Source organism: Cervus elaphus, chromosome 26 (assembly GCF_910594005.1).
Source record: "Cervus elaphus chromosome 26, mCerEla1.1, whole genome shotgun sequence".
Lineage (NCBI taxonomy): Eukaryota > Metazoa > Chordata > Mammalia > Artiodactyla > Cervidae > Cervus > Cervus elaphus.
In genome coordinates this window covers 33,129,672-33,154,381 of record NC_057840.1, presented here as the reverse complement: position 1 = coordinate 33,154,381, position 24,710 = coordinate 33,129,672, and the positions used below count along the sequence as shown (strand labels likewise).

Here is a 24,710-nt window from a genome sequence, read left to right as displayed (position 1 = left end):
GGAGAATGTGTGTGTACTTCGTAGCTCAGTCGTGTCCAACTCTGTGACCCCATAGACTGTGTCCCACCAGGCTCCTCTGTCCATGGGATTCTCCAGGCAGGAATACTGGAGTGGGTTGCCATGCCCTCCTCCAGGGGAGCTTCCCAACACAGGAACTGAACCCAGGTCTCCCTCATAGCAGGCAGATTCTTTATAGTCTGAGCTATTGAGATGCCATAGAAGCAACTTAAATGACAATCGACAAATGAATGGGTAAAGAAGATGTGGCGGAGGCTTTCCAGTGGGCCAGTGATAGGAGTTCGCCTGCCAGTGCAGGGGACACAGGTTTGACCCTGGTCAGGGACGATCCCATGTGCCCCGGGACGACTGGACCCTGAGCTGTGGGAGCCCAGGTGAACAGAGCCGGGGCTTTGAGACAGGAGAAGCCTCTGCAGCGAGGCCTGTGCGCACCAACCCCGCTCTGTCCCCAACGTCTGTCCTTGTTGCCCAGCAGGTTCCCTGGATCCTGGGGCTGAGACACGTTAGCTTTACTCCTCATTCTCTGACATTTGTTCTCCTTCCCCCTTCAAGGAACCTCACACTGGTCAGAATGGCCATACTGAAAAGTCTATGAGTTTAGGATGCTCCGGGACTTGGCGATGGACAGGGAAGCCTAGCTTCCAGTCCATGGAGTCACAAAATTCAGACGTTACTGAACGACTGAACTGAACTGAACTGAGCAATCAATAAATGCTGGAGAGACTGTGGAGAAAAGAGAACCCTCCCACACTGTTGGTGGGAATGTAAATTGATACAGACACAATGGAGAAAGGTATGGAGATTCCTTTCAAAACTAAAAACAGGGCTACCATGTGGTGGTGATTCAGTTACTAAGTCCTGTCCAACTTTTTGCCACCCAGGGGACTGTTGCTCGCCAGACTCCGTCCATGGAATTCTCCAGGCAAGAATACTGAAGTGGGTTGCCATTTCCTTCTCCAGGGGATCTTCCTGACCCAGGGATTAAACCCAGGTCTCCTGCATTGCAGGCAGGTTCAGAGCTACCATATGATACAGCAGTCCCACTCCTGGGCATATATCCAGAGGTGATAGGTGATGGAGAGAGATAAACTGGGAGGTTAGGGTTGACATGTACTCACTACTATACTTAAAATAGATAACCAACAAGGACTTATCCTGTGGCATAGGAAAGTCTGCTCAATATTCTGTAATAGCATAAATGGGAAAAGAATTTGTAAAGAAAATAGCTACATGTATGTGTGTAACTGAGTCACTTTGCTGCACACCTGAAACTAACACACTTTTTTCATCAACCATATACTCCAGTACACAATAGAAGTTTTTAATTAATTAAAAATAATAAATATTGATCATCTTCTCACGTGTCACTGGCCATGTGTCAGCCTTCTTTGGAGAAATGTCTATTTAGATCTTCTGCCCTTTCTTTGATTGGGTTCCCTGTCTTTATTACTGAGTTATAAGAGCTTTTCATATATTTGGAAATTAAGCCCTTATTACCTGCAAGGATGACATCATTTGCAAATCTTTTCTCCCAGTCTGTAGTTTGCCTTTTTTGTTTTGTTTATGGTTTCCTAGCTGTGCAAAAGTATGTAAGCTTGATGAGGACCCATTTATTTATTGCTTTTGCTCATCTTTTAGTTTTCTGTTTCTACCAGAGTAGAAGCCATCTTGAATTGGCCTTCTTTCAGGAACTTTAATTCCTCCTGGATGGTTGCTGGGAGGAAGAGAAAGTTTTTTTTTCTTTTTGAATGACAAATAATACTGGATCATTATAACCTATGTAATTTTCAAAGCTTGTACAATTATACAAAAAAAAAGGTGGGGGGGGCAAATACCCTGTTGAATTATACAGAATCCTTCTTCAAAATGCATTGGCATTGACATTTTGTAGAATTATACAGAATCCTTCTTCAAAATGCATTGGCATTGACATTTTGAAGGAAAAATAAACAAGCAAACTTGCAGAGTGACGAACTGACCTAATTTCAATACTGTTGTGTCTCTGGGACTCAGGAAGCCTGAGGAGAGGGAGAGATGAGAGAAGGCAAGTCAGTGGAATGGTCAGGACACAGAGGACGTTTATCAAGTAAGTTTGCCAAGGGAACTAGCACCGGAAACAGTAACTGGGTTGGCTGAAAGGCTCCTTCAGGTTTTCATAAGATGGTGTGGAAAACCCTGAGGAAACTCAGTACAGTGGAAAGGCCAGTGATCATCCAAGGCAAGCTCAAGATGGGGAAGGAGGAAGCCCTGAGCTCTCCCCTCCATGACCTTCTTGCCAGAAACTCTTCCCTGACCTCTGATCAAATTCTATTAATTAGGGAGACCAAAATGACACAATGATCTAACTAGGAAGATTCTGGCTATCAGCCCAAGCACAGCTCAAGTACAGCTCCAAGGAGTGGGAAGAGGCGGCGGCAACAGCCCTTGGGGCGGCGAGTGGGGCAGCGTCCAGGATGTAAGCGGTTTCAACCTGGTGACGCCAGCGCCCGCCCGGCCCCGCCCCGGGGTTGGCCTCAGCGCAGAGGATCTGCCGGTTGCCACAGAAGTGCAGAACGTGCCCCCGAGGAAAGGATCCGCTCACCTGACCTGGCATCCTCCTCTCGTGCAAAATTGAGATCCAGGTGGCAAAGGGAGAGATGGGTGGCCCCGAGACCTGCCTTGGCTTCCTGGTCCTGCTTCTGATTGTCTGGTTCAGCGGGACGCCCGGCGGTGAGCTCGGGGATGAAGCTGCGGGGGGCGGGGCGCGTGGAAGTTGGGTGAGTTACGACCTGAACAGGGGTGGTGACGGCGCGGGGGTTCGCGAAACTCCTTGCGGGGTGGCGCCGCGGCCCCCTCCTCTTTCCCTTCCCCTGGCCCCTTTGCGCCTCGGTGGCTCCCACGGGCTACTTGCCGGCTCTCGGGGCAGAAGCGGTGCCTTGGGTGAAGCAGTAATGCGGGGAGTTTGGGAGGTGACGCTAGGAGAAGACGGGGCCAGGACGCTACAGGGAATGCTGTTGAGGCCCCTCAGGGCCCAGCCCGCCCCTTGGGAAGTGGGAGTCCTGGAGCCCGGCGGGCTGGGACCCGTCTGCCTCCCCGCGGGGAAGGGACCCAGAGAAGCCCCGAAAAGCACCAGCCCGCGATCTGCGCGCAGAGCCCCTTCTGGTCCCTACTGCTGTCGGCCCTTGAAGGACCAGTGCTCTTTATCACCGTTAAGTTAACACCTGCAGGGCGGCCGGGCGAGGAGAGCTCCGCGGCCGTCCGGGGCCTGGGCGGGGGTGGGCGGCGGCGGGCGACCGAGCTTCTCCTGGGCGGTGGAGTCCGGAGCTCCTAGCGGAAGGATGTGCGGGCTGGTCTCCCGGGGACGCCCATCCGAAAGGCCGCCGCGGGGACCGCTAGGGTCCTCTAGGCTGCCTGCCTGCCCCGGCGCCCCCTGCCCCCGGAACTCCCACGCACTGTATCAGTGTTTGGGCTCCAGCTGTCCTGTCCTGGCAAAGTAGATTCTGAAATTATGATACTAAATGCAGCTCAACTTGACAGTAACTTCAGAAAGCTTCACAGTCTTAGAGCTGCGATCCAGAAATTGAGGAAGTAAAACTTCAGCCTTGGACAAAACCACCAGCAGAGGAACCCATTTATGACCCTGTACATGCAGCTCCAGCCGTGTCTACACGTGTGTTTTATATCAGCCTAGGGATTTGCTGTCCAGTTATATCTCTTGTAGTACTAGTATTAGCTGTTTTGCATCTTCATAGTATGAAAAGGATTGAACTGGAAGATAGTATCAGTGCCAGCAGTAGTTCCCAAGGTCTGTCTCAGTCCCAGTCCTTCCCAGATGTCTCAGTGTGTGAGAGGCAACACACCCAACAATACAGCCCCCATCTCCAGTTATCCTCCCTTGTGGGTAGAGGAGTAGGACTTGAGAAGTGTCACTCTTTTGGAGGCCAAAGCTAAGGTGAATAATATCAAAATATCTATCCAGGGAGAGGAACTCAAAAGATGTACTCTAAAAAGGTACCTTTTGGTGTACTTTCCATGGGGGTTATGTAGATGAAAAAGATCCAGATAAAGAGCAACAAGCATTTGTAAAAAGAGTTAGAGATCAAGCTTCTGAAATTCAGGTGACAACGATGCTCCCTGAAAGTTGTAAGCTACGAGGTCTTCATCACAGAAATCTTCCTATTACCCATGTGTGAACAGAAGAAGGGGAAAAGCCCATGGTGGATTGCCTTACATGAACTTGGGGGATCTTAAATTATTTTTATGACAGTGTAGATATGTAGTGGCCAATAGTGCACAGGCAACTTCTCAACAAAAGCTAGTTCACATGGCTGCTCAGATTGCCTGTGGAATAGCTACCTGGTCAGAAAGAAGTCCTCCACAAAGACCTGGCTCCTAGGAGCTCTGTCATTGAACAACCTCAAGTTAAAAACAAAGCCAGTCCCTCTCCAGAGTCTTGTTCCCCATGGACTCTCACTGTCTGGGGAACAGCAAAATCACAGGATTGATGGATGACATTTGAAAGTCTGGTTAATAATGAGTTCTCCAGCCTTCCCTGGTGATCCAGTGGCTAAGATTCCACACTCCCAATGCAGGGGCCTGGGTTCGATCCCTGGTTGGGGATCTGGATCCTGCATGCCACAACTGAGAAGTCAGCATGCTGCTACTAAAGAGCCCAGGGGTTTATGACTCTGGCCAAACACCCTAAGTGGACATCTACCCGTTTGATGTGGCCGAGTGCCTGAAAGAGGGTTACCAAATAGCCCAGCTTATCAACTGTCCTGATGAACCATTTATGTGATGCCTTGTGCTGGGCCTTCGATCCAGAGGAGAGGTGCAGTTCCAGCAAAGGGCCTGGTGTCTCACAGAGGTCCGTGCAGCCCTGGGGGCCTGTGTCTGACTCTCCTCTCACAGTCCCCCAGCATCAGGAGGAAGGTGCCTGTCGAGGCCCACTTGGAGCCAGCTAGTCACATGCATCACCCAGCATCAGAGAAGCAGATTTGTCTTTCAGAACACTGAGCTTTAGGAATGCTTTAGCATCTGAACTTTCTAAGACAGACTTACTGATGTGGAATGCTTTCTCAATATCACTTTTATTAGCTTGAACTGAAAATGTTTGTGTAAATTTTTTACACATAGTTGCCTTGAGGTATAGGTATATTCTTACAAAATAGTTGTAAAATTGTTTAAACACACATATTTGAAATAACAATATTACTACCAACTGTTTTTTATTTTCTTACCTTCTAAAGACAATGCACGTGATTCACCTTTAAAGTTTTGCTTTCTTTCACTAGTTTTGGGAATGATTTGTCTTCAACATGCAGTACTTTTTCTTAGGAAAGTAAAAACCGTCCAGCAGTTATGGGCTAATGCCCCCCACTCCTTTGCTGCAGAGTTGCTACCTTGGTCCAAAGTGCCGTAGGGGAAGCCACAGGCGTGAGCAGAGGATAGTGACCACATAACAACTCTAGTGTCACATCTAGGCCTGCTGCTGGTGGGTCTTGTTTGTTCCCTGTGGCCCTGCTTATGCCAAACACATAATCACTTCTATCCTGTGCTGGCTGGTCTAGCTGAACTAATGATTAGGGGTTAATGAGCCCACATCATGATGGGCAACTCTGACATTCCATGACCAGAGACCTCATCTCTGCCAGGCCCCAGGACCACACCAGGAGCCACGTTTCAATGGTGTGACTTTCCCCACGGCAAGTGACATGGCCTCACTTCAGGACACTCGGGGTCTCTGTTGTGAGCCTTCAAGTAGAAAATGGCTTTTGCACCTTTCTGACCACAGATGCCTCTGATGTCACGGGTTCTGCCGGGTCATCTGCCCAGGAAGCAGCTCCAGCCATGCTCACCGTTCACCAATTGTGACTGCTTTTGTGCTGGGACAGCAGATTGCAGCAGAGACCTAGGGTCTGTGAAGCCTAAAATATTTCTTATGTACCATTACAGGAAACCTATGGCCACAGTGGTAATTAACTGGAGCTAGGATAGGGACCACACCCCTGAAGCCCTCCAGAGGTTGTAGCTTGGTTACTTGTCTCTGTATTTCCTCCAGGATATTGTGTACACGTACTATTGGGGATGGGAAGGTAGGGTCTGAGGTCTGAATCTGGAGTTCACTAATACAGTAGCCTTCACCCCACGTTAATTTACTAGCTACTCAGGTCTCCGTGCATGTCACAAGTCCAGGGCATGTGAAATGACTGCTCTGTGGTCTGTGGACCCAGTGATAACCACTGTAAGCAGAACCTGGACTGCTGTCCACTGATGACTTAGTAGTCCGAGCATCGCTTCAACAATTGGGGGACGATGATGCTACGGTTCCTGTGCATGATATCATAAAACACACTAGGTGCAGTGTGAATGTGAGAGTAGTTTCTGCTTCTGCAGGTTCACTTACCCCAGGAAATAACGACGTGGCTCTTTGGGAAAGAATGGAAGGACTTTTGCACTAGATGTGATGATGAAAATGCCCTCCTCTTTAGAACGTGGCTTCTTTCTCTGTTGATACCTTCTGAGAAGTGGCTCATATCTGGAAAATGGGCCTGGATCAGATGTTTGGTAGGGATGGCTGCCTTTGGCTTCCTGATCATCCAGCCTGTGTGCTGCCTCTCTTTAATTCTTTCAGTGGTACAGTTTGTATCTAGGTTCCTGCTCATCTGTTTGCCTTTCGGATCACCCTGTGCTATGAGCCAGCATCATATTCTCTGCAGTCAGGCCCTGGCTGGCATTGAGACTCCGTAATCACTTTGACCCCTGCACCTCTTTTCTGCTGACCTAGAGCACCCCCACCTGGAATCTGATTTTTCCACAACTTCCATCCCTGTTCCTGATAGAAGCCCACAGGAACACCAAGTCCTACCACCATCCCTGACCTTCTGCAAAAGTCATCCTGGAGCTACTGGAGATGCTTCTCATCCACGCTTTCCTCTCAGGCTCCCTAGAGTCCATCAGGCTTTCCCATGGAGCTGGTGGACTGCACACACTCCTGCCCTTCCACACCGTGTCCGCCCTGGCAGATTCACTTCTCTGAGCCTTGGATCCTCTCCTCTATCTCCTGCCTTGGAAGTTCTGGACTTTCTCTTTCATGCCATGTGGGCCAGGCCTTTCTCCAGGCTTCCAAGTCCCATCCTAGTGGAGTCCCATCCAAGTCTCCCCGGCCTTGCTAAGCCCAGTGACCTATAATTATTAACTCTCCCTTGTCCAGCTTTGGGTTCTGTGCTCATCCTCCCCACCCCCACCCCCACTGGCTGTGATCCGCTTCCTCAGGAACAGCCCCCTTACCCTCTGCATCTCCCACAGACACTCAGAGATAACCTGACATCCTCTGGGTTTGGGCCTTTCCTTCTGAACCAGCCTGGCCCATCCCTGGGAAACGAATGTGTTGGTTCGTCCCACGTGGGAAGCTTGTAAGCAGAGTGGAAACGGGGCGTCTCCAGGGCTGTGTGGTTTCTTGCCTGCCTGAGGCTTCATCGTCTTTCTCAGTCGTGCCTGGTGAGGGTGGGGGGCAGGCGGGGGTCCTGCTCTGTCAGCCCAGCCTGCAGCCTTCCTCTGCTGTCACAGACCTGGGGGAGGAGGCCTATGGGTCTTCTTCTCCCAAACTCACCCTCTCTGCGGTTTGCCTTCACAGACGCTCACTCTCTGTTCTATAACTTCACCATCGATCCTCAGCCCAGACCTGGACAGCCGTGGTGTGAAGTTCAAGGCCATGTGGACAGAGAGGTTTTTCTCTCCTATGATTGTGGTCATGCTAAGATCATATTCACAAGTCCATTGGGAGAAGAAGTGAAAACCATAAAGGCCTGGGAAACACAGATCGAAACACTTGGAGACATCAGGGACCACCTGCTTGACTTTACACTGGAGAAACACACGGTCATGGGTAAGTTAGAAAGTCCAAGTACAGGAGGAACAGATTGGGGCTTAAAAATACAGTTGGATGTTGGTCCTTCCCTAGTCGTCCAGTGGAAAGAGCAGCTGTTGCATGAGAGACCAGGGCCAGATCAGCTGGGCCCAGGGGACGTGGACCTAGGGGAGGTGGACCCAGGTGGGGCAAAGAATCTGTCAAGCCCAGAGGCTGAGCTCTTTCTTTCCCATGGTGGGAGCAGACCCTCTCACCCTGCAGGCCAGGATGACATGTCGCTGTGAGGATGACAGACATATCAGTGGATCCTGGCAGTTTGGCTTGAATGGACAAATGAGCCTCCACTTTGATTCGGAGAATGGACACTGGAGAGTGGATCACCCTGGAGGCAGATGGATGAAAGAGAAGTGGGGGAATGACAGAGCTGTGACCAAGTTCCTGAAGAAGGTCTCCATGGGAGACTGTCCGGCCTGGCTTCAGGCTTTCATGGTGCGCTGGGAGAAAATGTTGAAGACCTCAGGTAAGTGAGAAGGGAGAAGACAGTGACAGTCCCTTCATGGTGACATGGACCCTGTGTGTGTGTGTGTGTGTGTGTGTGTGTGTTTGAGAAACTGATCCATCAGAGGTGAGTTGTGCTGGGATAACAATGACCCGGGGATGCTCTGTCATCCTCCTTCCTCTTCCCCCTCCTGACGTCTCTCCTCACAGCACAGGCCTTTGGAAGATTGAACATGGATTTTTGCTGATGCGAAGCCTGTAGACATCTTTTTGATTTCTGGGATTTATTTCTCACTCTACCCTCTTTCCAGAATCTTCTTTTAAATGTCACCAATCCTCCTTCTGGAAATCTGTCAATACACCTCTGCTCTCAGCTCCTGAGGACTCCATCCTCACGTCACCATCTCTGATGTCACAGCAGGACTGAGTGGCTGTGTTGGAAACCTTGCTCCCCCATTAGCTGTCAGAGCCCTGTGAGGACTGGGCTCCTCCTTTCCCCCCATCTCTCCTGAGGATCTATCACTGGGGCCTCCATGTGATGGGTGTAAACTGTCTGCACAGTAGGGATACCTGAGTTGGGGGCGAGGAGGCATCTGCTGAGTTTGCGGTCTGGACAAGTGCATCACTCTTATTCTCCTTGCAGCATCACCGACCATGGGCCCCCCTACAGTCCAGCCCACGGCCACAGCCACCAAGTCCAAAGCCTGGATCCTCCCTTTGGTCCTCACCAGTTTCATCATAACTGTCTTCCTGGGCTGAGTCCTTTCAAGGAACAGGTACTGAGGGCAGAATCCAGAGGGAAGGCAGGGGCACAGGGCCTGGTGTGAGGACGGGGAAGGTGAATCCCAGCTGACCGCCACCGCTCACTGTACCTCCATGTCCTGAAAATGAGCAGGTGGATAAGACCCCATGTCACCTGAGAGCAGAACTCAAACAAACTCAGCCCTGAGATCTGAGAGGTCCCCACTGTCAGGTGACATTGTGAACAGGACGGGGCCCTCCCTAGGCTGAGGGCCTATTGATGCTGAAAGGGTTGAGCCACGTCCCCTGACTGAGCACAGACTGCTGGCTGGCAGGGCCCAGGGTGGGTGGTGTGAGAACAGCAGGCGCTCAGGGCGAGGGCAGGACTCCCGGGGCTGAGAGCAGCATGGGGGCTCCACATGACGTGTCAGCGGGGAGGGGACCCACCCAGGGGCCAAGATGAGAGGGGCTGGGCTCTCATCCCAGGAGGAAGGGCAGGAAGGCCTTTGCAGACCCAACTCCAAAGGCCTGTTCTCACCGGAAGTGGCTTGGGCCAAGCAGGCAAGGCAGGAGCCCCACAGGAGAGACTGTGGGAAGGGGTGAGGCCAGGCCTGTGCTCCTGGGGCAGCAGCAGTTCTGACTCAGCCTGTGGCCTGCTCGTCACCAGCCTCCTGGGGGCCCAGAGCCTCCATCACTGAGCGGCCTGCCTTGAGCAGAGGTCCTGGGGATGGTGGGCCTGAGCTGGGGTGGAGGCGCCCAGTGGGCGGGACCAGGAAGAGATGGGGGGCAGGGACCCTGGTCCTGAGAGCTGTGTGTGCTGCTGGCTCAGAGGCTGGAGGGGAGCGAAGGGAGGAGGTTTGCCTGCAGCCCCCGAGGGCTGTCAGGAGGCAAGGCCCCTCCTCCAGGGACCTGCTCCCTGGTCCTTTATGCCCCCCTCAGGGAGGATCCAGACCTGAGTGAAGGGAGCAGATTGATTCCTCACTGGCTCCAGTCCTGAGCCTGAGCAGGGGGTGTCAGGGCCTGGGGTGACTCTGTGATGCAGGAAGGAAGGAGCAGGGGACAAGAAGCTGCTGGGCCTGGGGTGGGGGTGGGGGTGGAGGACATAGGAGCCCCTCAGTGAGGGCGGGGCTGGAGGGGGGCAGCCCCAGGAAAGGGACAGGATTCCTCAACCCCAGAGGACCAAGGCCTCTTTCTTTTCTGCAGGTGATGCTGCTCCTAGGAAGCCCGACAGGTGCTCTCCGGCCTCAGGCCTCAGTCTTTGCTTGGCCGCCTTGGTTCCCCTTCTGCTCACTTTAGAGCCAGGAGGTCAGACCCAGGAGTTCGGAGCCTGCCTTCCCGTTGTGATGACAAGTGGCTGCGCTGTCTCGTATCTCTTCTCACATCTGGGGAACAGACTCCTCAGTCTCTTTTTATTCCCCCAACTGATTTTACCTCTTTTTCTTGGTGCTAAGTGATGGAATCCATGCACCTAAATGTTCAGCTACTTGAACAAGAAATCTCCACAAATAGGAAACTTTCTGTTTTCTTCCAGTTTGTGAAAAATCAGACTCTTTTCTGTATGGCAATCTCATTGTTGCAAATGGTGATAATATAAGAAAAATACCATCTGCTATTACAGGACTCAGGGATTCTTTCTATGTTCAGAGAAAAAACTTCAGAGTATTTTCAACAAAACAAAATACTATGCCTGAATGTCTCTTTTAGTCATTTTATTTCCTAATATGAATATTTAAGTTAGTATCTCGCTATTGCAAAAGACATGAATACTTCAAGTTTCTTTTTCTAATCAAGGAGGGACCTTGGGACATTTCACCCTTTTTCCACCTTTTGGGATTAAATAGAACTGATGATTCAGCTACAGTTATTGTGAAAGCAGAGAGTAAACAGAACCCTCTTAAACTAACATGCAGTCTAGCTGTCGATCCCAATCCTGATACCTGGATCCAAAGACATATCCTGGAACTTGTGCAATGAAATCATTTTTTATTTCATCAAGATCTGCATCCTCAGTAGTGACTCTGCTGTGTTCCTCTGTGCCTCCCCCTCTCGAAGGATAAGCCAGACTTCACAGCACAAACTATATCTGTTTTGAAAAGTAGATTTATTTCCCCATTGACAGAGGATCATATTCAGAATAGATAATGAATTACTACAAATAAAGAAGATAAATTGTACCTTTTTGGCCACTGATTGAGCTGTTCACATATGGTGAATTGTTGTTCAGTCGCTAAGTTATGTCCAACTCTGTGACCCAATGAACTGCAGCCCACTGTCTCCGGAGTTTGCTCAAACTCATGTCCATTGAGTCGCTGATGCCATCCAATCATCTCATCCTCTGTTGCCTTATTCTCCTCCTGCCCACAGTCTTTCCCAGCATCAGGGTCTTTCCAGTGACTTGGCTCTTCACACCAGGAAGGCAAAGTATTGGAGTTTCATCTTCAGCATCAGTCTTCCAATGAATATTCAGGGTTGATTTCCTCTACGATGGACTGGTTTGCTCTCCTTGCAGTCCAAGGGCCTCTCAAGTGCCTTAACTAGCACCACAATTCAAAAGCATCATTTATTCAGGGCTCAACCTTCTTTATGGTCTGATTCTCACATACGTGCATGACTACTGGAAAATCCATAGCTTTGACGGGATGGACCTTTATCGGCAAAGTGATGTCTTTGAGTTGCACATTCTACTCAGCATCTTTCTTTTTTCTTCTCAAACCAATTTTACCATTTGACCTTGATGATCAGTTTTGCTTTCTTATCATGCTTGTGTTCACTGGAGGACCACTTTTGATTTCCTTTAAGTACTTTTCCTTTGCATTCACAACTTGACCAACTGTTTGTAGCAAAAGGCCTAGCTTCTGGCCTGTCTTGGCTTTTGACATGTCTTTTTCAAAAGCTTAACTATTTCTACCCTTGGATTTAAAGTGAAAGGTGTTTGATTCTTCCTCTCACTCGGACATGTAGAGGCCACTGTAACGTTATTTTTTTCTTCTTTTAAGCTTTTCTTCCAAGGAGCATCTTTTCATTTCTTAATTAAAATCAATTTTCATTTAATGGCTGCAGTCACCTTCCACAGTGATTTTGGAGCCCTAGAAAATAATATCTGCTTCTGTTTCCACCTTTTCCCCGTATTATTGCCATGAAGTGATGGCCCCGGATGCCAAACTCTTAGTTTTTAGAATGTTCAGTTTTAAGCCAGAGTTTTCATCCTCCTTCACCTCCCCCAGAAGGCTCTTTAGATCCTCTTTGCTTTTTGCCATGTGGGTGGTATCATCTGCACATCTGAGGTGGTTGTTAATTCTCCCGCAATCTTGAATCCAGCTTGGGCTTCATCTAGCCCAGCGTTTCACATGATGTACTCTGCACAGAAGTTAGATAAGCAGAGTGACAACACACAGCTTTGACATACTCTTTTCCCAATTTGAACCACTCCATTGTTCCATGTCCGGTTCTGACTATTGCTTCTTATCCTACATGCAGGCTTCTCAGGAGACAGGTCCGGTGGTCCGGTATTCCCATCTCTTTAAGAATTTTCCACAGATTGTTGTGATCCACACAGTCAAAGGCTCTAGCATAGTCAGTGAAGCAGAAGTAGATATTTTTCTGGAATTCCTTACTTCTTCTGTGATCCAGCACATGTTGGCAATTTGATCTCTGTTTCCTCTACCTTCTAAATCCAGTATGTACGTTGGGAAGTTCTTGGTTCATGTACTGCTGAGGCCTAACTTGAGGATTTTGAGAATGACCTTGCTGTGAAATGTGTACACTGGTATGGTAGTTTGAACATTCTTTACGTTGGAATGAAAACTGACCATTTCCAGTCCTGCAACCATTGTGGAGTTTTCCAGATATTAAGTGCATATTGAGTGCAGCATTTTAACAGCATCATCATTTAGGATTTTATTTTTATTTTTTATAAAGAGTATTTTATTTATTTTTTTAGTTGTGTTTTTTCTCTATTTTATTTTTAACTATTTATTTTACTTTACGAAATTGTATTGGTTTTGCCATACACTGACTTGAATCCGCCATGGGTGTACATGTATTCCCCATCCTGAACCCCCCTCCCAACTCCCTCCCCATCGCATCCATCTGGGTCATCCCAGTGCACCAGCCCCGAGCATCCTGTATCATACATCAAACCTGGACTGGTGATTCGTTTCACATATGATAATTTACATGTTTCAAGGCCATTCTCCCATATCATCCCACCCTCGCCCCCTCCCACAGAGTCCAAAAGACTCTTCAACACATCTGTGTCTCTCTTGCTGTCTCGCTTACGTGGTTATCGTTACCATCTTTCTAAATTCCATATATATGCATTAGTATACTGTATTGGCATTTTTCTTTCTGACTTACTTCACTCTGTATAACAGGCTCCAGTTTCATCCATCTCATTAGAACTGATTCAAATGGCTCCTTTTTAATGGCTGAGTAATATTCCATTGTGTATATGTACCACAGCTTTCTTATCCATTCGTCTGCTGATGGACGTCTAGGTTGCTTCCATGTCCTGGCTATTATAAACAGTGCTGCGATGAGCATTGGGGTGCATGTGTCTCTTTCAGTTCTGGTTTCCTCGGTGTGTATGCCCAGCAGTGGAATTGCTGGGTCATATGGCAGTTCTATTTCCAGTTTTTTAAGGAGTCTCCACACTGTTCTCCATAGTGGCTGTAATTGTTTGCATTCCCACCAACAGTGTAAGAGAGTTTCCATTTCTCCACACCCTCTCCAGCATTTATTTCTTGTAGACTTTTGGATAGCAGCCATTCTGGCTGGCCTGAGATGGTACCTCATTGAGGTTTTGATTTGCATTTCTTTGATAATGAGTGATGTTGAGCATCTTTTCATGTGTTTGTTAGCCATCTGTATGTCTTCTTTGGAGAAATGTCTGTTTCATTTAGGATTTTAAATCACTTAGCTGGAATTTGATCACCTTCACTAGCTATGTTCTTAGTAATTCTTCCTAAGGCCCACTTGACTTCACACTCCAAGATATCTGCCTCTAGATGGGTGACCACATCATCCTGGTTATCCAGGTCATTAAGACCTTTTTGTACACTGCTTCTATTTTTGCCACCCCTTTTTATTTATTTATTTATTTTTTAAAGAAGAGTGATTTTATTATTATTTTTTTCCTCTCTCTTTTTTTTCCCCCTTTATTTATTTATTTATTTTTTCAGTGGGTTTTGTCATACATTGACATGAATCAGCCATAGATTTACACATATTCCCCATCCCGATCCCCCCTCCCACCTCCCTCTCCACCCGATTCCTCTGGGTCTTCTCAGTGCACCAGGCCCGAGCACTTGTCTCATGCATCCCACCTGGGCTGGTGATCTGTTTCACCATAGATAATATACATGCTGTTCTTTCGAAACATCCCACCCTCACCTTCTCCCACAGAGTTCAAAAGTCTGATCTGTACTTCTGTGTCTCTTTTTCTGTTTTGCATATAGGGTTGTTGTTACCATCTTTCTAAATTCCATATATATGTGTTAGTATGCTGTAATGTTCTTTATCTTTCTGGCTTACTTCACTCTGTATAATGGGCTCCAGTTTCATCCATCTCATTAGAACTGGTTCAAATGAATTCTTTTTAACGGCTGAGTAATATTCCATGGTGTATATGTACCACAGCTTCCTTATCCATTCATCTGCTGATGGGCATCTAGGTTGCTTCCATGTCCTGGCTATTATAAACAGTGCTGCGATGAACATTGGGGTGCACGTGTCTCTTTCAGATCTGGTTTCCTTGGTGTGTATGCCCAGAAGTGGGATTGCTGGGTCATATGGCAGTTCTGTTTCCAGCTTTTTAAGAAATCTCCACACTGTTTTCCATAGCGGCTGTACTAGTTTGCATTCTCACCAACAGTGTAAGAGGGTTCCCTTTTCCCCACACCCTCTCCAGCATTCATTGCTTGTAGACTTTTGGATAGCAGCCATCCTGACTGGCGTGTAATGGTACCTCATTGTGGTTTTGATTTGCATTTCTCTGATAACGAGTGATGTTGAGCATCTTTTCATGTGTTTGTTAGCCATCTATATGTCTTCTTTGGAGAAATGTCTGTTTAGATCTTTGGCCCATTTTTTGATTGGGTCATTTATTTTTCTGGAATTGAGCTGCAGGAGCTTCTTGTATATTTTTGAAATTAATCCTTTGTCTGTTGCTTCGTTTGCTATTGTTTTCTCCCATTCTGATGGCTGTCTTTTCACGTTACTTATAGTTTCCTCTGCTGTGCAAAAGCTTTGAAGTTTCATTAGGTCCCATTTGTTTAGTTTTGCTTTTCTTTCCAATATTCTGGGAGGTGGGTCATAGAGGATCCTGCTGTGATTTATGTCGGAGAGTGTTTTGCCTATGTTCTCCTCTAGGAGTTTTATAGTTTCTGGTCTTACATTTAGATCTTTAATCCATTTTGAGTTTATTTTTGTGTATGGTGTTAGAAAGTGTTCTAGTTTCATTCTTTTACAAGTGGTTGACCAGCTTTCCCAGCACCACTTGTTAAAGAGGTTGTCTTTCTTCCATTGTATATCCTTGCCTCCTTTGTCAAAGATAAGGTGTCCATAACTTTGTAGATTTATCTCTGGGCTTTCTATTCTGTTCCATTGATCTATATTTCTGTCTTTGTGCCAGTACCATACTGTCTTGATGACTGTGGCTTTGTAGTATAGTCTGAAGTCAGGCAGGTTGATTCCTCCAGTTCCATTCTTCTTTCTCAAGATTACTTTTTGCCACCCCTTTTTAATCTCTTCTGCTTCTGTCAGCTCCTTGCAGGTTCTGTCTTATATTGTGTCCATCTTTGCATGAAAGTTCCCTTGGTATCTCGAATTTTCTTGAAGAGAGCTCTAGTCTTTCCCTTCCTATTTTTTTCCTCTATTTGCATTGATCATCTAGGAAGCCTTTCTTACCTCTTCTTGCTATTCTTGGGAATTCTGCATTCAGATGGATAGATCTTTCCTTTTCTCCTTCTCCTTTCACGTCTCTTCTTTTCTCAGCTATTTGTAAGGCCTCCTCAGACAATCATTTTTTCTTCTTGCATTTCTTTTTCTTGGGGATGGTTTTCGTCAGCACCTTCTGTACAGTGTCATAAACCTCCGTCCATAGTTCTTCAGACACCTTATGTACCACATACAATCCCTTGAATCTATTGGCACTTCCACTGTATAATCATAAGAGATTTGATTTAGGTCATAGCTGAATGGCCTAGTGGTTTTTCCTACTTTCTTCAATTTAAGTCTAAATTTTGCAATAGGGAGCTCATGATCTGAGCCACAGTCAGCTCCTGATCTTGCTTTTACTGACTGTATAGAGGTTCTCCACCTTTGGCTACAAGGAATATAATCTGTCTGATTTCAGTACTAACCATCTGGTGATGTCCATGTGTAGAGTCTTCTCTTGTTTTGTTGGAAAAGGGTTTTTGCTATGACTAGTGTGTTCTCTTGGCAAAACTCAAAATAGTCTTTTCTTGCCTTCATTTTATACTCCAAGGCCAAACTTGCCTGTTCCTTCAGGAATCTCTTGACTTGCTACTTTTTCATTCCAATCCCTTATGATGAAAAGGACATGATTTTTGGTGTTAGTTCTAGCAGGTCATGTAGGTCTTCATAGAAGCATAAACCTGTGAAAAGACTGAACATATCCCGAATAATCAACCTGACAAAAAAAATGCTGGGATACACTCACATATTCATATAACTGACAGCCTTTTAAATAAATCTAGATCAAGTGGTGCAGGAAATGCAATAAGAAGAGTTTTCTTACGTTGTTTGTAGGAGTAAAATTGAATCGTGTCTTGAGCTGTCTATTTCACTATATCCCAACATTAGATCTTTAGTCCATCCTACTACACAGTCAACCCAATGTTAGTTCCAGATGGAAAAAGTGAACAAAAAGCCATATAGATACAAGACAACCTCAGAGGTATTCCAGGCTGTGTTCCAGACCAGGGCAATATATTGAATATCATAGTAAAGTGAATCACACAAACTTTTCATTTCCCAGTATGTATATAGTTTTGTTGACACTGAAGTCTAAGTGTGCAATAGCTTTATGACTAAATAAATAATATACAGAGTTTAATTAACAACTCTTTGTTTCTAAAATAAAGTAGTTTGAGCATCATCTGTGCCCTCACGAGTCAAAATCTTTTTGCTGGTGGAGGGTCTTATCTCAGTGTCTATGACTGCTGACTGATCAGGGTGGTGGTTGCTGAAGGTTGGGGTGGGCAGGGCAATTTCTGAAAAGAAGACAACAGTGAAGTTTGCCACATCGTCTGACTCTTCCTTTGACAGATTTCTCTGGAGCATGCAGTGCTCTTTAACAGCGTTTTTACCCATAGTAGAACTCCTTTCAAAACTGGAGGTAATCCTCTGCAGTCTGCTGCTGCGTTTTTCAACTAAGTTTATGTTATGTTCTAAATCCTTTGTTGTCATTTCAACAATCTTCATAGCTTCTTCACCAAGAGCAGTGTCTGTCTCAAGAAAATGCTTTACTTCCTCATGCATAAGATGAACTCTCATTCTTTCCAGCTTTATGATGCAATTGCAGCAATTCAGCCACATCTTCAGGCTCCACGTCTAATTCTAGCTACCTTCTTATTTCCACTACATCTGCAGTTACTTCCTCCAGTGATTTCTTGAACCCCTCAAAGTCATCTGTGAAGGTAGGAATCACCTTCTCCCAGACTCGCCTTAATGTTGATATTTCACCCTATTCCCATGATTCAGTGTTTTCAATGGAATCTGTAATGATGAATCCACTGTAGGGGGACTTCCCTGGTGGTCTAGTGATGAAGAATCCCCCTTGCAATGCAAGGAATAGTGGCTTGATCCCTGTTCAGGGGACTAAGGTCCCACATGCTGCCGAGCAACTAAGCCCACGTGTTTCGACTACTGAGCCCAGGCACCGAAACTAGGGAGTCTGTGTGCTGCGATGAAGGATGATGCATGACCCAGCAAAGATCCTGTGTGCCTCAACTAAGACCCGTGCAGCCTAAGAGATAATTTTTTTTTTTTTTTTTTAGAAAAGACTGTAGACTTTTTTTAAAAATGAATTCAGTCCAGAAAGTTTTCAGTTGACTTGGCTCAGATCCAGGAGAGGAATAACTATCTATGCAGCTACAGACTTATAATGTATTTCGTCAGTACTGTTACTTGAGCATCAAAATCACTCCTTGAGCCATGTGCTGCAGACCGGATGTTGTGTTGGCAGCCATGAAGACAACATGGATCTCATTGTACTTCTCCATCAGATTCTTGGATGCTTTGTCAATCAGCAGTAATATTTTGACAGGAATCTTTCATTAGGTCTCAACACTGGAGTTAAAATACTTGACCACCAATGTTGTGAACAGACGTGCTATCATCCAGGCTTCATTGTTTCATTTACAGAGCACAGGCAGATCAGATTCAGCTCAATTCTAAAGGGCCTTAGAATTTTCCAAGTGATAAATGACCATCGATTTCCAGTAATCTGCTGCAAACAGTCCTTATCAAGAGAATCAGCCTGTTTTGGGAATCTTTAAAGCCAGGCATGGACTACTCCTCTCCAGGTATCAAAGTCCAGGTGGGCATCTTCTTCCAATAGGTGGCTCTTTTGTCTGCACTGCAAATGTCTAACTTAGTGTGGTCACCTTCATAGATTATCTCAGCTTGGATAATTTGCGGCAGCTTCTATGTCAGGTCTTGTACTACACTCTGCACTTCATTTTATGGAGATGTCTTCTTTCCATAAACTTCATGAACCACCACCCTGCTATCTTCAAATTTTTCTTCTGCAGCTTTTTCACCTCTCTTAGCTTTAATAGAAATTAAGAGAGTTAGGGCTTTGATTGCAACTAGGCTTTGGTCTCAGAAAATATTGTTGCTGGCTGGATCTTCTACCTAGACCCATAAAACTTTTTTCATATCAGCAATAAGGATGTTTTACGTTCTCAGAAACAGACTCCTGGAAAGGGATAATTAGGGAGTTTTGGAAGGTCATGTACACACTGCTCTACTTAAAATGGATAACCATCAAGGACCTATGTATGGCATATGGTGTGTCTGTGTGTGCACACTCTGTGTGTGTCCAACTCTTTCTGTCCTCATAGACTGTACCCTGCCAGCTCCTCTGTCCTTGGAATTTTCCAGGCAAGAATACTGGAGTAGGTTGCCCTTTCCTTCTCCAGGGGATTTTCCCAGCGCAGGGGTCGAACCCACAACTCTGCTCAGTGTTATGTGGCTGCCTGTCAGGAGGGGAGTCTGGGGAGAATGGATACATGTATGTACACGGCTGAGTCCCTTAGCTGTTTACCTGAAACTATCCCAAAACTGTTTGTTAGTCAGCTACACCCAATAAAGCATAAAGTCTTTCAAAACTAGACTGTTTTTAGTTGAGTATTTGGAGCAAATTCTGGGACAAAAATGAAAAAGAGATGAAAATCCCAACTGCCACTTTTGAAGAGCCCAGAGCAAAAGCAGCATGCCTCACATGCCCCCAGCGCACAATAACACTTAAGGGACCAGCCAGTCACCTAAGCCATCCCTCTGACTGACCCCTGGGCACACCCCTCCCCTCACCCCATAGAAGGAACCAGCTCACCCCACCACCTCGGAGAGTGAGCAAGCAAGGAACCTGTCATTTGTTCTCACTCCCCTCTGCCGCAATAGGAGCCCCAATAAAGCCTTGCCTCAATTTATTTTGATTAAGAAGTTTGATTTATTTCTATTGTCTTTCCCTTGATTGATTTCTATTGATTAAGGTGGCCAAGAGCCCTGGTGTTTAACAATTTGGGGACAAGAGACACATGGGGTCTGGGGGGAGGACAGGATGCAGGCTTCGGTGGGGCACAAGTTGGTGGGTTCAGTCGATCGATGTGTCAGGGAAAGACACATGCATAGGCCTGGGAGACAGGGGCGTGGGTTTAATCTCTGGGAAGAGGCAACACCCGGTGGAGGAGGCTGGTGAAGAGGCAAGTGACTGGGAGAGCAGGAGAAAGACAGAAGGACAGCGTTAGAGTCCTGGTCAGGACAGCCAGGTCGGGGACGACGGGCCTCTCTGGACAGGCCTGGCCTTTCTCCAGGCTTCCAAGACCCATCCTAGTGGGAGATCACCACATCTCCCCAGCCTTGCTAAGCCCGGTGACCCGTAATTATTAACTCTCCCTTCTCCAGCTTTGGGTTCTGTGCTCATCCTCTCCACCCACACCCCCACTGGCTGTGATCTGCTTCCTCAGGAACAGCCCCCTTACCCTCTGCATCTCCCACAGGACACTCAGAGAGAACCTGACATCCTGTGGGTTTGGGCCTTTCCTTCTGAACCAGCCTGGCCCATCCCTGGGAAACGTATTTGTTGGATAGTGCCACCTGGGGAGCTGTGAGCAGAGTGGAAACGGGGCGTCTCCAGGGCTGTGGGGTTTCTTGCCTGCCTGAGGCTTTGCCGCCTTCCTCAGTCGTGCCTAGTGAGGGTGGGGGGCAGGCGGGGGTCCTGCTCTGTCAGCCCAGCCCGCAGCCTTCCTCTGCTGTCACAGCCCTGGGGGAGGAGGCCCACGGGTCTTCTTCTCCCACCCTCACCCTCTCTGTCATTTGCCTTCACAGACGCTCACTCTCTGTCCTATAACTTCACCATTGATCCTCAGCCCAGACCTGGACAGCTGTGGTAACTTTGAAGGTGATGTGGACAGAGAGGTTTTTCTGTCCTATGATTGTGGTCATGCTAAGATCATATTCACTAGTCCATTGGGAGAAGAAGTGAAAACCATGAAGTCCTGGGAAACACAGATCGAAACTCTCAGAGACATCAGGGACCATCTGCGTGAATTTACACTGGAGAAACCCAGGGTCATGGGTAAGTTAGAGAGCCCAAGTACAGGAGGAGCAGATCGGGGCTTAAAATGCAGTTGGATGTCGGTCCTTCCCTAGTCGTCCAGTGGAAAGAGCAAGTGTTGCATGAGAGACCAGGGCCAGATCAGCTGGGCCCAGGGGACGTGGACCCAGGGGAGGTGGACCCAGGTGGGGCAAAGAATCTGTCAAGCCCAGAGGCTGAGCTCTTTCTTTCCCATGGTGGGAGCAGACCCTCTCACCCTGCAGGCCAGGATGACATGTCGCTGTGAGGATGACAGACACATCAGTGGATCCTGGCAGTTTGGCTTGAATGGACAAATGAGCCTCACTTTGATTCGGAGAATGGACACTGGAGAGTGGATCACCCTGGAGGCAGATGGATGAAAGAGAAGTGGGGGAATGACAGCGCTGTGACCAACTTCCTGAAGAAGATCTCCATGGGAGACTGTGGGGCCTGGCTTCAGGCTTTCATGGGGCGTTGGGAGAAAATGTTGAAGACCTCGGGTAAGTGAGAAGGGAGGAGAAAGTGACAGTCCCCTCGTGGTGACATGGACCCTGTGTTGTGTGTGTGTGTTTGAGATACTGATCTGTCAGAGGTGAGTTGTCCTGGGATAACAATGACCCGGGGATGCTCTGTCATCCTCCTTCTTCTTCCCCCTCCTGACGTCTTTCCTCACAGCACAGGCCTTTCTGCGACTGAACATGGATTTTTGCTGATCCCAAACCTGTAGACATCTTTTTGATTTCTGGGATTTATTTCTCACTGTACCCTCTTTCCAGAATCTTCTTTTAAATGTCACCAATCCTGCTTCTGGAAATCTGTCAATACCACCTCTGCTGTCAGCTCCTGAGGACTCCATCCTCATGTCACCGTCTCTGATGTCACAGCAGGACTGAGTGGCTGTGTTGGAAACCTAGCTCCCCCATTAGCCCCTGAGGACTGGGCTCCTCCCTTCCCCCCATCTCGCCTGAGGATCTATCAGAGAGGCTTCCATGTGATGGGTGTAAACTGTCTGCACAGTAGGGGTACCTGAGTCAGGGGGGCAAGGAGGCATCTGCCGAGTTTGGGGTCTGCACAATGGGTTCCTCTTACTCTCCTTGCAGCATCACCGACGACGGGCCCCTCTGCAGTCCAGCCCAGGGCCACAGCCATCAAGTCCAAAGCCTGGATCCTCCCCGTGCTCCTCACCAGTTTCATCATAACTGTCTTCCTGGGCTGAGTCCTTTCCAGGAACAGGTACTGAGGGCAGAATCCAGAGGGAAGGAAGGGACACAGGGCCTGGTGTGAGGAGGGGGAAGGTGAATCCCAGCCGACCCCTGCCCCTCACTGAACCTCCTCATCATGGAAATGAGCAGGGGGATAAGACCCCATATCACCTGAGAGCAGAACTCGGACAAGCTCAGCCCTGAGGTCTGAGAGGTCATCACTATCAGGTGACATTGTGAAAAGGGAGGGGCCCTCCCTAGGCTGAGGGCCTACTGATGCTGAAAGGGTTTAGCCACGTCCCCTGACTGAGCACAGACCGCTGGCTGGCAGGGCCCAGGGTGGGTGGTGTGAGAACAGCAGGCGCTCAGGGCGAGGGCAGGACTCCCGGGGCTGAGAGCAGCATGGGGGCTCCTCATGACATGTCAGCGGGGAGGGGACCCACCAGGGGCCAAGATGAGAGGGGCCGGGCTCTCATCCCAGGAGGAAGGGGTGGGAAGGCCTTTGCAGACCCAACTCCAAAGGCCTGTTCTCACAGGAAGTGGCTTGGGCCAAGCAGGCAAGGCAGGAGCCCCATAGGAGAGACTGTGGGAAGGGGCGAGGCCAGGCCTGTGCTCCTGGGGCAGCAGCAGTTCTGACTCAGCCTGTGGCCTGCCCGTCACCAGCCTCCTGGGACCCAGAGCCTCCATCACTGAGCGGCCCTGCCTTGAGCAGAGGTTCTGGGGATGGTGGGCCTGAGCTGGGGTGGAGGCGCCCAGCTGGGCGGGACCAGGAAGAGATGGGGGGCAGGGACCCTGGTCCTGAGAGCTGTGTGTGCTGCTGGCTCAGAGGCTGGAGGGGAGCGAAGGGAGGAGGTTTGCCTGCAGCCCCCCAGGGCTGTCAGGAGGCAAGGCCCCTCCTCCAGGGACCTGCTCCCTGGTCCTTTAGGCCCCCCTCGGGGAGGATCTGGACCTGAGTAAAGGAGCAGATTGATTCCTCACTGGCTCCAGTCCTGAGCCTGAGCAGAGGGTGTCAGGGCCTGGGGTGACTCTGTGATGCAGGAAGGAAGGAGGAGGGGACAAGAAGCTGCTGGGCCTGGGGTGGGGGTGGGGGTGGAGGACATAGGAGCCCCTCAGTGAGGGCGGGGCTGGAGGGGGGCTGGGGAGGGGCAGCCCCAGGAAAGTGACAGGATTTCCTCAGTCTCCTGGACCAAGGCCTCTTTCTTTTCTGCAGGAGATGGTGCTCCCAGGAAGCCCGACAGGTGCTCTTCGGCCTCAGGACTCAGTCTTTGCTTGGCCGCCTTTGTTCTCCTGCTGTTCACTTTAGAGCCAGGAGGTCAGACCCAGGAGTTCGGAGCCTGCCTTCCCGTTGTGATGAGAAGTGGCTGCACTGTCTCGTGTCTCTTGTCACATCTGGGGAACAGACTCCTCAGTCTCTTTTTATTCCCCCAACTTCTTTTACCGCTTTCTCTTGGTGCTAAGTGATGGAATCCCTGCAATGAAATGTTCAGCTACTTGAACAAGAAATCTCCATAAATAGGACACTTTCTGTTTTCTTCTAGTTTGTGAAACATCAGACTCTTCTCTGTATGGCATTCTCATTGTTGCAAATGGTGATAATGCGAGAAAAATACCATCTGCTATTACAGGACTCGGGGATTCTTTCTGTGTTCAGAGAAACAACTTCACTGTTTTGCACATAACAAAATATTATGTCTGAATGTCTCTTTTAGTGATTTTATTTCCTAATATGAATATTTAAGTCAGTATCTCACTATTGCAAAAGACATAAATACTTCAAGTTTCTTTTTCTAATCAAGGAGGGAACTTGGGACATTTCACCCTTTTTCCACCTTACGGGATTAAATACAACTGATGATTCAGCTACATTTATTGTAGAAGGAGAGAATAAAAAGAACGCTCTTAAAGTAACATGCAGTCTAGCTGTCGATCCCAATCATGATACCTGGATCCAAAGTCATATTCTGGAACTTGTGCAATGAAATCTTTTTTGTTTTTTTTTCATCAAGATCTGCATGCTCAGTAGTGACTCTGCTGTGTTCATCTATGCCTCCCCCTCTCCAAGGAGAAGCCAGACTTCACAGCACAAACTATGTTTTGAAAAGTAGGTTTATTTCCCCATTGACAGAGGATCATATTCAGAATAGATAATGAATTACTACAAATAAAGAAGATAAATTGTACCTTTTTGGCCACTGATTGAGCTGTTCACATATGGTGAATTGTTGTTCGGTCGCTAGATCATGTCGAACTCTGTGACCCCATGAAATGCAGCACATCAGGCTTCCTTGTCTCTCACTATCTCCGGAGTTTGCTCAAACTCACATCCATTGAGTCGCTGATGCCATCCAACCATCTCATCCTATGTTGCCCTATTCTCCTCCTGCCCTCAGTCTTTCCCAGTATCAGGGTCTTTTCCAATGACTTGGCTCTTCACATCAGGGAGGCAAAGTATTGGAGTTTCATCTTCAGCATCAGTCTTCCAATGAATATTCAGGGTTGATTTCCTTTAGGATGGACTGGTTTGATCTCCTTGCAGTCCAAGGGACTCTCAAAAGTCTTATCTAGCACCATATTTCAA

At 48.0% G+C, this 24,710-nt stretch overlaps 1 protein-coding gene and 1 pseudogene across 2 annotated transcripts; both read left to right on the top strand.

Annotated features, from left to right (window-relative positions):
• The first annotated feature begins 183 nt into the window (after positions 1-183).
• LOC122684478 (UL16-binding protein 3-like) lies at positions 184-24,207 on the top strand. 2 transcript variants are annotated; one of them, XM_043888596.1, is made up of 6 exons: positions 184-954; positions 2,337-2,727; positions 7,634-7,885; positions 8,112-8,387; positions 9,009-9,141; positions 23,343-24,207. In XM_043888596.1, the coding sequence occupies exons 2-5, from the start codon at positions 2,655-2,657 to the stop codon at positions 9,122-9,124; spliced, it is 717 nt and encodes a 238-aa protein (XP_043744531.1). In that variant the 5' UTR covers positions 184-954; positions 2,337-2,654; the 3' UTR covers positions 9,125-9,141; positions 23,343-24,207. The 2 variants fall into 2 exon arrangements, with proteins under 2 accessions (XP_043744531.1, XP_043744530.1); XM_043888595.1 differs by lacking the exon at positions 23,343-24,207 and adding an exon at positions 10,310-11,364.
• On the top strand, positions 2,740-5,079 carry LOC122684082 (annotated as a pseudogene).
• Positions 24,208-24,710: the final 503 nt, after the last annotated feature.

Bases quoted from the DNA above. Each gene is read 5' to 3' on its own strand.
- LOC122684478 (XM_043888596.1), top strand. From the start codon at position 2,655: ATGGGTGGCCCCGAGACCTGCCTTGGCTTCCTGGTCCTGCTTCTGATT. The intron at 7,886-8,111 runs GTAAGTTAGAAA...TGGTGGGAGCAG, and splicing joins GGAGAAACACACGGTCATGG to ACCCTCTCACCCTGCAGGCC. The intron at 8,388-9,008 runs GTAAGTGAGAAG...TTCTCCTTGCAG, and splicing joins GAAAATGTTGAAGACCTCAG to CATCACCGACCATGGGCCCC.